This window comes from Antrostomus carolinensis, unplaced genomic scaffold (genome assembly GCF_000700745.2).
Source record: "Antrostomus carolinensis isolate BGI_N321 unplaced genomic scaffold, ASM70074v2 scaffold18778, whole genome shotgun sequence".
Taxonomy (NCBI): Eukaryota; Metazoa; Chordata; class Aves; order Caprimulgiformes; family Caprimulgidae; genus Antrostomus; species Antrostomus carolinensis.
This window is the reverse complement of record NW_010331118.1, coordinates 52920-64039: the sequence shown is the minus strand read 5'-3', so window position 1 is coordinate 64039 and position 11120 is coordinate 52920. Positions and strand designations below refer to the sequence as shown.

Sequence of the window (11120 nt, the reverse complement as noted above, 5' to 3'; positions counted from 1 at the left end):
TTAAGAACCAAATGGAATTGTTTGACTTGTTGCTTAAAAGTACACTTGTTTCTTAAAAGAGGTTTATATATGTACCAGTTGACCATTCTGAGATGCATTATCTGCTCTCTTGCTTTGCTAGTGTATGATTCTCAAATTCTTTGTTGATAATAATATGGAGGGAAACAAACTAGACATGCTTGTATTATTTTTATACTGATGAAATGAAGTCTTTATTTCTTATGTCATTTATTCCCCTTTATTGTAGATGTCTGACTGACTTTCAATACCTGCTGGCTTGTTTTTAGTCACAGCTGTTATCTCTTTGGGCTGTCCCATAGTTTAGTCCTGTCCTTGGGTACGTTTCTTAAGTACTTTAGTTACATCATTTGAAAGTCTACCACAATCAAACTTCTCTTGAAGAATCCTGAAACAAAGTTACGTTGCATGATCAAGGAGTTGCATCAATGCTTAACTCTGATCCCTTTTAACACTTGTCATTAGTCAGAGTTGCTATAAAGCATTTCTGTTTCACACTCCTTACCATAGGAGCAATCCATCCAACGCTTGGAGCTGGTCACCACGCTGCTGGTGAGCTGTATTTTTCAAATGGAAAGTGTTCTCATCACTTTCCTGACTGCTCTGTTTGGCTGTTTAGAAATAGCACAATGTTAATGTTTTTTGCCAGCAAGGTACCAGTGTCCAAGACATTTGCAAAGTTTCTCCAGAGAATTTGCCAATGGCTGCAGGTGTTGGAGATTTGAACTTGCAGAATGATACTGGTTTGTGAAAGCTTCTGGTGCCTTTATGCTCAGTATAAATCCTTTCTTTCTTTCTTTCCTCTGCCTTTGTGGAACAGCCACAGCAAATAAGTGAGGGGTGTGATGACAGTGGTAAAAAGGACATAGATGTCCCCAACTTGCTCTCAAGTTTATGAGCTTATTTATTTGTCTACAAGGTTTCTCATTTTTCACAGGCAAATGTGGCATTTTTAGCTGTTGGGGACTTGGAACAGGGACTTTATCTTATGTGTCATAAAATACAGGATTCTCAAGGACTAGTTTTGTTGAAGCAAGGAATAATATGCAGTAGCCTCTATTTGTTCCTTTTCAAAATAGCTTTGATGCTTCTAATAGGGCTTTATTTCTCCTGGGTAGACCCTATCTGATCAAACCAAATAAATTAACACCTATCTCTGTCGAATAGGGAAATGGCCAAACTACTGCTTCTTGAACAGTAGTTGTCATATTCAGTGCTTTTCCACTGTTGTCCTCTTAGATACACAAGGAGAAAGTGTGTAAACATATATTGGAGCAAAATAAGAATTAGTGCATTTTGTGAGAGATTAACAATTTTCTGTCTGCATCTTCTTGTTTCCCCCCCACTGTTGACCATCCACAATGCAGAAATTGTGTGCTGTACATCAAAATACTCAACTATTTCAACCCAGAGACTTACTACCCAGTACTTTAGTTGCATCCCACTTTTCAGTGTATAGAAATGTGAATTCACAAGGGTGGAATAATATTATTTTCTGTTATGCACTTTCTTTGGTGTTCCTATTTGGCTATCAGTGCAAAACTTACAATGATGTTTTAAAAACAAGTTTAGGGTACTGAAAATCCCACTGCTCCCAGGAAAAGTGTCATGGTTCCAAGACTGCATTATTCTGGCTGAAAACACTACTCTGATAGTTATCTTTGAAACTGTATTACGTCAGCTAACCTGAATGTTGTGCCATTCAAAATAGAGTACACTGAAATAAGAGAATTTCTAAACTTATATTTTCCATGAGGAGAACACTCATCATTTTTCCACAGTCCTAATCTTGAAGCCTGCTCTGGTTACAAGAAGCATGTTATGACTTTTCATTTTTCATTCCCTCCAGGTTTACGGGAACAGATGGACCAAGTGGTTTTGGATTTGAGTTGACATTTCGACTAAAGAGAGAAACGGGGGAGTCGGCACCACCTACCTGGCCAGCGGAGCTAATGCAAGGCTTAGCCAGATACGTCTTCCAGTCAGGTACTGCAGGGTTCAGTACTCTGCCTTGGCTTTTCCTGCTTTCATTCTGAAAGGCAACATCTGTTATAAGGTGTGACACTTGTCACATTGGCACTCAGTCAAATATTGGGAATTATCTTTGCGTGGGTACCCAAAAGAGTGTGTTCCCTCCATCACCCCAGCTCGCTGGGGACAAAACCCAACTGCTGTTCAGGTAACTCCAAATGCTTATTATTGAAAAGCTGAATTATTATTTGTTTATACCAGTGGATTGAATATTGTAGTGTGAGCACACGAAGACCTGTGGAATGGTTGAGTGCATAGTGTACCTGAAAGGCACTCTCTAGCATCACAAGATCTGAATGAAAATATTTTAAGAACTTTTTTTAACCTAGTTTGAGGTCCTTTACAGGTAAATTACCTTCTAAATCAGTGATTACTGAATTTGTAACATTTGGTACTTGCTTTACTAGTTAATAAGTTGCTCAGCAACTTTGATTCTATTGCTGGTTTTCAGGCAGCTGGCTGCCTCTCAAAGGGGAAAGGTCTGGATGAGAACAGGATCTCTATACTAATGTCTGTGACAAATCTCTGAGGCAGTGGCAACTCTTGTGGAGTATTTTTTCTAAATATTGACTAACAGAGACCAATGTCATTAATGTCATCACAGATAATTGCTTGTCTTCATATAGGGAGTGAGTGTCTCTTGTTGCAGTTTAAAATGACACAAGCTTGTTGGGGTTTTTTTTTGTTTGTTTTGGGGTTTTTTGTAACCTTTGTGTAGCTGTCTTCCCTGGTTGCTATCCAAATTTGGGCTCACCTTTCTATCTTGTTTTTTGCTACTCTTAAGCTTCTAAATCCATGTAATAATTTTTGCCTTTATTAGAGGTTCCCATCCTGCCTAAATTGTGTTGTATGGGAGCTTTTTGGTACTGACCATGCAGTGATTAATTGGTACTCACATTTTCTATGTAGTGACCACAAGGTCTGAAGAAAATATCTGAGTCTAAAGTCTCTCTCTTAGATATAAAATAATGTACAGCATTATATGTTATCTATATATAAGACACCTTTTGGAGCCTTTTAAATTTTCTGGTCCAGTGTAGGTTCTCATAACAGTATCTTTAATAGAGTAGTTTCAGTGTCTTCTATTTGCACATTGAGCTGCCTCTCTGTAGAAGTTGCTTGTTTGTCTCGCCCTCTCCATGGGTGAGAACTCTGCAGAGTGAAACGGGATTGGTAGGGTACTTCAAGACAAACTTCTCGGTGACTAAGCTGGCACTCTGGACAGAGACTTTTCTTGTTTGGTTTCCTGCACTAATGCAGTCTCATCTTTCTGACTTCAAAGCCCATGAACGGTTTTTAGACTGGAAAAAGCAGTTGTGCCCATGCATATCAGTCTAACGTGAACTTCTAAGGGCCTCCAGTGTTATCCTCTGCTTATTCATGCTGCTTTTGCCTTTCTATCCACCGTGACTCTTTAAAGGCACTGCTCAAATATATGTTAATGGATTCTAGCCTCTGGGTGTTTAGCTCTCCATTTACATTATTAAAAAACCCAGTATATGAATCATAAATTGACTTCTTTCTTTGAATATGAAATTGAGTGTGAGCCAATGCTACACTTACCCAGCATGTGGTTTGCCTATTGCAAGGTTACCTTAGGAGGAGCATGAGCAGCAGATTGAGGTAAGTTATTGCCTCTTTGGCACGGCACTGGGGAGGCCTCACTTAAAATAATGTGTCCTGTTTTGGGCCTCCTGGTTTAAGAGATACTGAAAAACTGGTGATAGCCCAGGGTGGTTGGGGTCCTAGAGCATGTGAGCTCTGAGGAGAGCTGGAGGGAGCAAGGCTGGTTTAGCCTGTGAAGAGGAGGTGCAGCATCATCTAATGGGAGCCTACAGCTGTTGGGAGAGTAGTGACAAGATTGTGGGTTCAAGCCCTAGATAATACAACAAGGAGCTACAGCTGTGAATTGTAGTAAGGGAGGTTCTGGAAGGCCTTCAGGGAAAACTTGCTCACAAGGAGGGTGGCAAAGGACAGGGAACAGTTTATAAGAGAGGTGGTGGATCTCTGTACCTGCAAAGGTTCAGGACTTAGCTCAACAAAGCTACAATGGCCCTGATCTAGCATTGGTGATGGCTCCACTTCAAGTAGGAGGCTGGACAAGAGACTTCCAGAGGCCCTTAAAATATCATGGAAGAGTTAGATTTTGGGTTTTTTTCCATACAGCTTCATACCCTTCAGCAAGCAGCTGTGTGCTGTCACTATTACCAACTGTTCCTTGCCCTATATAAAAGGAAACTGTATACTGTTGCAGCAACTGATCAAGCTCTAGTTTTATTTTAGTACAAATTTGTATCACCTGTCTTTTTTGAATATAAGAGCTCTCTCAGACTAAAATATTCTGGCTAATTGTAGATGTCAGGTTAATCCTGACAAGATGATGCGTTTAAAACATCGACTTGCATTGGGGCAGATTCTGTCATGTTTCTTCTTGATCTCTCAGGGCAATACCAGCTGACCATAGCTAGATGCAGTCATTTTCTAATTTAATACAAGCTTGCTCACTCCATTGCTCTGCAGAGTCCCCAGTCCTGCTACATCTGATGTGTCCCACTTTGGTTCTGTGAGCTGCCCTCTCTCAGGCTGACAGTCTCCAGAGCAATTCCCATGTTCTCCCTTGCATCACCCCTGAGTGATCAGGCACTCAGTGCTTGGCAGTGTTATTTTTGTTCTGCTTAGCAGGATTTCCCCAGTCTAACATGGCCACTCTGCAAAGCCAAGTGAGCTTCTACCATCATCTTTTTTCCTTGATCTTTTATGGAACTTCTCTGGTCAGATGTTAAAACTTTAGTACTGTGAAGTATTTGAAGGGGTGGTTCTGAAGCCATTGGGCGTTAGGCAGGCTGTGGCATGGCAGCATTGTTTTACATGATGAAAGGTTTCTTTTTTGCTCAAGTTCCTTCTGACTGTGCCACTTGGAGCATTTTTCAAATGCAACAATGATAAGCGTTGTTTGACTCTGATATATGTACCTTAATGTTGTCCTCTGCAGTTGTTCAAAGAAAGTCTGTGGAGTCTCTTTAATACTCAAAAAATAGCTTTAAAAACATTTGATGGACCGAAACAACTTAAGGAATGCTTGTGAATCCACTCTGAACAAGAAGCAAGAAAAAAAATAACGCTGGCAGGAACTTTTTGGCTAGGCTCCAAGCACTTTCGCATGTCAAAAGATTGTTTACTTTGAAAGCTATGCTAAGAGCTAAATCTCTTGAACAACAAGCCAACTTTTTGGTTATCATAGATGTACTTTGCTGGGTCCAGTTGAAGTTGGGGGAGAGTAAGGTGTAGTTATACTCCTGCTGAGCCTGAGCATTTTCAGATGGTGATGACTGAGTTGAAGACTCATTTAGCAGCTACTGCTGTCCTAAATATTATTACTGTGTATTGCAGTTACAAAGCATGTCTCATTGCAAGTGATGTATTTTTGAAACAAACACTTCTAGGCAAATGAATGTTGTGCTCCTCTGTTTCCATCTCTCCTGCACTGTGGCTGCTTTAGAAAAGCAGTTTTCTGCATTGAATTTCAGAACTCTTTGAGCCTGGGCTTCTCTGTTCACCGTAACAAACACTTGATGCTTGGTGCTTTTGATTAAATGGCACTACTACCCCTCCTTCAACAAAACCAGGCTTGCAATTCTCAAAAAAATTTATTTGTGGCTTTATCTGTTCTTAATTTTATCACTGTTTGACCATGACCACAAATTCCAACTCTGTTATTTTTAATTTTTAAAAAACCCAAACCTGCAAATCTTGAAAATGAAACTTGGCACAATTCAGTGAGTGACCTTAGCTTGTCATGCTTCATGGGTATACTGGGAATATCTCATGGTAGAACAAATTTATACTTCAATTCAAATGAAGAGGAAGAAACACTCTTCCTACAGAAAGCTTATCCAGGGCTTGGTACAACTGTTAACTCTTTATGTACGGCAGTATTACAACGCTTGGTCAGTACAGAGAGGCCGTGGTTTCTGCTTTCCTGAAATTAAAATCTGACTTTTTTTTCTCTCTAAGGTAAAGTTAGGTTGTTTCAAGGGCCTGCCTGACATACATCATGAGGGCAATGTATTGATGTAGCATGGAAACAAATGTGTTATGTGTGTGAGTTCTTGCTGCTTCCATGTTTCTTGGCCTGAAAGAAAACAACTGCAGCTGTAAGGTACAGGTCTGGAGAAACTGTCAGGAAAAACTTGTCATGCATAGAGCCTAAAGATAATGCTATAGCCTATGCCATGGTTACATTCTTCACAATGCATGAATTGTAGTGGGGAACTAGCTAGTGAAACTGGCTTCAAAAGTATTAAGATTACATCCATGAATTAGAGGTTTCCATGTTGGCTGAGCTTGATAACATTTACCCCAGAACATGTCAGCCTGAGCAGTCTGAGCCCCCGCTGTTGCAGGGGAGACAGATAGTGTTACAAAAGGCTGGAAAATGACAAATGCTGTTCTCTACCCACCCCCCCAGAAAAAATAAAACCTAACAAAAACCAGTGAAACCCCCAAAATGCAAAAACCTCAGGTTTCTAATTGGTCAATCAGAATTCAGGTCTTAGGAAACTGGTAGGGAAAACAAACCATCTAGAAGGCATCCAGGGAATAATGGACGTTCCAGCATGGATTTATTGAGAATAAATCAGAACAAACAGATTGTGATGAAGTAACAGGCACCATGGGAAGCAGTGAGCGTTGGTTACCTTGATACTAGTGAGACTTTTGACATTGTCCTTTCCAAGGGGTGTGTGAGCGAGCTGAGGAAATGCGATCTTGATAAAAAGCCTAAAGGAAGAGGGATGCAATACTCATTGGATATTTAGACTCTGCGTAATTGTCAATGTGTTGTCATCAATCACAAAAGATATGTAGAGTTTGGATTCCTCTGAAATCTCTCCTAGGGCTCGAGCAATTTGGTATTGATCAGGATGATGAAATGCAGAGTATCCTGATGAAATCTGCAGACACAGCAAAGCACTGTGGCGCAGAGGGCTGGAATTCAGAACAATCTTTGCCTTTGTAGAAGTGGTGTGAAGCATCTAGGTGCAGTAGGGTCAGGAAAGTGCAACAAGTGCAAGTTCCTGTGCTTGCACAGGAATTATCCAATGCACAGTTATCAGCTGGGGAAAGGCAGCAGTTCTGAAAGGAGAAGAAAACAATTTGGGGTTACTATCACCAGTGAGCTCTATCTAAACCAATACTCTCTTCACACCTGAGAGATAGAAATTAAATTATTCTTATGTACAAATAGAAGTGTTCTGTGTATTTCATATGATAGAGTTCTACACTGCTGGCAACACCTTGAAGGGAAAAGAGCATTGTATCTTATTTTGGGCAAAAGACTTCAAGTCAGATGCTTCCCAGTTGGAGAGTCTATGGAGGAGAGCAATAAGAATGACCCAAAGGTCCAGAAAACATGACCAGTGGAGGAACCATCAAAAGCATTATGTTTGTTTAGTCTAGGCAAGAGAAGGTGGAAGGAAGATGTGAGAACAGCCTTCAACTATGCAAAAGGTTACTGTAGAGAATAAAGCACTAAATTTTTTGTGTGCCTACTGGGGATATGAGAGGCCTGTCGCTACTAAAATCTCCGTAAGGGGTAGGCTTAGGGTTTGTCATTCGGAAAAAACTTTTGAATGATAAGTGTGGTGAAGCACTGGAATAATTGCAGATTCCCCATTGCTGCATACCTTTGAGAACAAGTCAAGCTTTTTTTCATGGATATTTGTCAGGAAGAGTTGATCTTTCCTTTAGGTGAGGGCAGAGTAGGAGCCGCCTTAGTCTCCTTTATATTATAAATATGCTTTGACTGACTAAGTCCTCTTCAGGTCTTCTAAAAGTAATTTTCTGTGGTTCCATAAATACATAATTTATCTTTTTGCATAGTTTCCTGATTACCAGTGCACTAGAAGATATTTAAATGTGAGTTTTGAAGACTCAGGTAACTTCAAAGTTGAATATTTAGTATTTAACCTCTGACTGGTCAGTAGTAGGAAGCTGTTTGTGTCTTGGAGACTGAAAAACAGTAGTAACAGTCTACAAGCAATGGAAGTAGGTATGCAAGGTACAATTTGTGGGTGGCAATTTAAGGTAGATTTCAGCTGATTACTTCAGGAGAAACTTACTTATATGAATTATTCCTTAGCAAATTTATTACACTTTTGAAAAGTGTGTTGGACAGAACTAATTCCAGAAGGTAAATGACAAGTTATACATGTTCATAGCAGCATGCAAAAACCATGACTAAACTAGCTGTAGTTGATTTGTTCTGTTGGGTTTTCTTTTCCCCACAAACACCTCTTTTGGCATGTCTGCCCCCTCTGTACTGTCATGGTGAGGGATTCCCTTTTCAGAGGGTAAGGTATGAAATATCTTCTCTTGTCCTTTAGTTATTTCTGTGAAACCTGCAGGAACTTAGTGTGTCCATGAGCTTCTGTCCTCTGTCGTGATTCAAGTCCGTGGGCCAATTTTCCAAAGTTACTGGAAGGGAGGATGGTTCTGACTGGTGTGTGCAAGTGCCCGAGGCAGCACAGCCACGCAAGCCTTTGGCAGCCAGGCTGAAAAGCAAGCCCAAAATGAGGTATGTCTAGCCTTCCTTCCTCTACTTTCTTCAGGTAGAAATTATTGTCTGACCACTTATCTCTAGTTTGTGAAAACACATCCACTGTCCCTGCCTGTGGGCACATTGACCCAGTGCATCAGTCTGGGGCCATTGTGGCAGCTTTGTGCTGCAGTTTCCCCCTGTTTTCAGCAAGGGTGATTACAGGAGCCCTAAGGTCTGCAGGTGTAGATGCACTCTTCGTATTTAGCAGTTATCATCTGATTCAGGTTAGTTTAGTCTGAGCCACGGAGGCTCTTTGCCTTTAACAGACAGTGTAACTTCTACACTGAAAATGGGACTTGGTGGGATTAAGTGATTTGGCTGGGGTCACAGATACCTTGATACCTGCTGCCCTGGCAGAACTGCTAGGCCTCATCTTCAGATCTTCTGGAGTCCAGAAGGCTTCAGTGAGGTAGCCTCAGTGACTCTTTCCTTGCCAACATGTTTTCAAACATTCTTGACATAGGCCAATTTTTGTGTGTAAAAAGGGAAGGGGATGGAAAAAAAAAAAACCAAACCCAAAACAAACTACTTGCTTCCTTGAATACAAATGAGGCTTGTCTAGCTTGTTTGTAAAACAGTGTTTATTTCTTCCCAGTAGGATGACTAAAGCCAAATAAAATCTCCCAGTAATTCATATATATTTTTCCCTGACTGTGCCTTTTATTTATTTTTTTTCCAACCCCAGGCTGATTTATTGTTCTTTTCTGGTTGCTATGGCTCTGTAAAATATATTTTTTTTTTCTATCATCTGTTTGTAATATTGACCAGTTTCCAGTGTAGAGCTGGCCCTGGCTCCTCTGTAGTATTCCAGGATTTTAGATTTAAAATGGGGGGGATTAACTGTGGTTTTTAGCTCCACAAAGAAGTATAAATCAACATCAATTTCATTTCAACAGAACCTGTTATATAGTGAACTCTGCTGTGCAAACACTGAAACTGTAGTGCAGTAAAGTTTATAAAATAGCCTCCTGGCTGGTTGTTTGCCGTAGGTGAACAGGACTGAACCCAGCGCGCAGGCTGCGTGCCTTTATTCTGCAAAGGGGGATGGAAACATTAAGTCACTGGTTCTAATTTAACCCAAGTTTGTCATGGCTAAAAGCTCTCATCATCTGATAGTTATTCAGTGGTCCATGAGAAATTGGTTGGGTTTTAGCCTAATTCCTCTTAGACGTTTCCCACAAAACAAGCTGTTCTGTGAGCAGCAGCACAGATCAAGGCTGGTCCTTTGTGTCTCTGTGTGCTAGCCCTTCTATGTCCCACACCACTGCAATAAATCCACTTCTCCCCATACTGTTGCCTATGAGCTCACCTCCCCAATATTTCCTATCCCTCCCCCCATCTCCTAAGCCAGCCTTGTCACATCCCTGAGCTTCCAGCTGAGACTTACGTGCTGGGACTGGTACCAAACAACGTGCTGGCTGATAAAACAAACCGCTTGCTTGTGTGTGGAGTGGTTGGCTGATGTGCTGGGCACGACAGGCAGCTACTGAGCTTGTGTTTCAGTCTCCAACCTGTTGCTGGCTTCCCCTGGAGCTGGCTGGAGGCTCTGAAGTTGCTGGGGAGGGAATTGCCAAATGCAACTCTTGTAAGTTGCCCTGATAGGCGTTGCAGCAAAGTGCTGGTTGCAGGTGGACCCAGCCCTTTTTTTTCCCCCTGTATATCACAAATAAAGCTTATTTGCTTTTTTCACTGCTGATAATCCAGAGAAGCATCTGTCTGCAAAGCTGTTGATCAGCCAGACAACACTGAAGAGACCTCGTGGAAAATGTTTTTGCCTGCAGAAAGGATGACTCTAAGAGGAGACATTTTGTAGGCACATAAAAGCATCTTTTCTTGAAATAGTGCCCCAGGGTTGCAAAGAGAAAACATTAAAACTGGGACTGCATTTATTTTTACCTTCTCATTGCTGTTACTGCTCAGGGTGCTCAAGGGTTGAAACTTGCCTGCAGATACTACCTGATCACCCTGACCAGAGCTGGATGCCTGATAGCCAAACCACCCGTGTTGCATGTGCTGGCAGATGAGGCTTCTCCTGCTAGAGCACCTCTGCTCGCTTTGTGTGTCTGCACCCATTAGCCAACACACGAGGCAGTGCCAGTTGCAGGAAGCTCTTCCTTTTGCAGCACAAGAGATGGCAGCTTACTTCCCACCAGCCTCAGCCGTGCATGCAGGTGTATCCCTGCAGATAAGGGGAGAAGTTAGCGTTGCAGTGCGGCTTTATGTGTTTTTAGTTTTGAGTGCACGTGAAGGATGGGGCAGCTAGACACCCATCTGTTTTCCTGATATAGCAACTTTTGAGGAAGTTGCAAGAACCCTTGTTGCTGTTTAGTCTTTGGCATCAAACTTTATCTAATCCATTTTATTTTTTTCTGTGACTGTTCTGGGTTTGGTCCAGCAGAGCTCCTTGAAAGGTGTTATTATAGCTCTTTTCCCCTCAAAGAAACTGTAAACTTCCAGTGCCCACTCTTAATGT

The 11120-nt window shown here is 41.4% G+C and overlaps 1 protein-coding gene across 1 annotated transcript in view; it reads left to right on the top strand.

The window, feature by feature from the left end:
* Positions 1 to 1867: 1867 nt before the first annotated feature.
* The window catches only part of SUFU (SUFU negative regulator of hedgehog signaling), a gene marked incomplete at its 5' end in the record, with an annotated part of 59863 nt that continues 50610 nt past the window's right edge, over positions 1868 to 11120 (top strand). The window contains one exon of the mRNA XM_010173128.1: positions 1868 to 2004. Within this exon, the coding sequence (XP_010171430.1) occupies positions 1868 to 2004 (137 nt within the window). The remainder of the gene's footprint in view (positions 2005 to 11120) is intronic.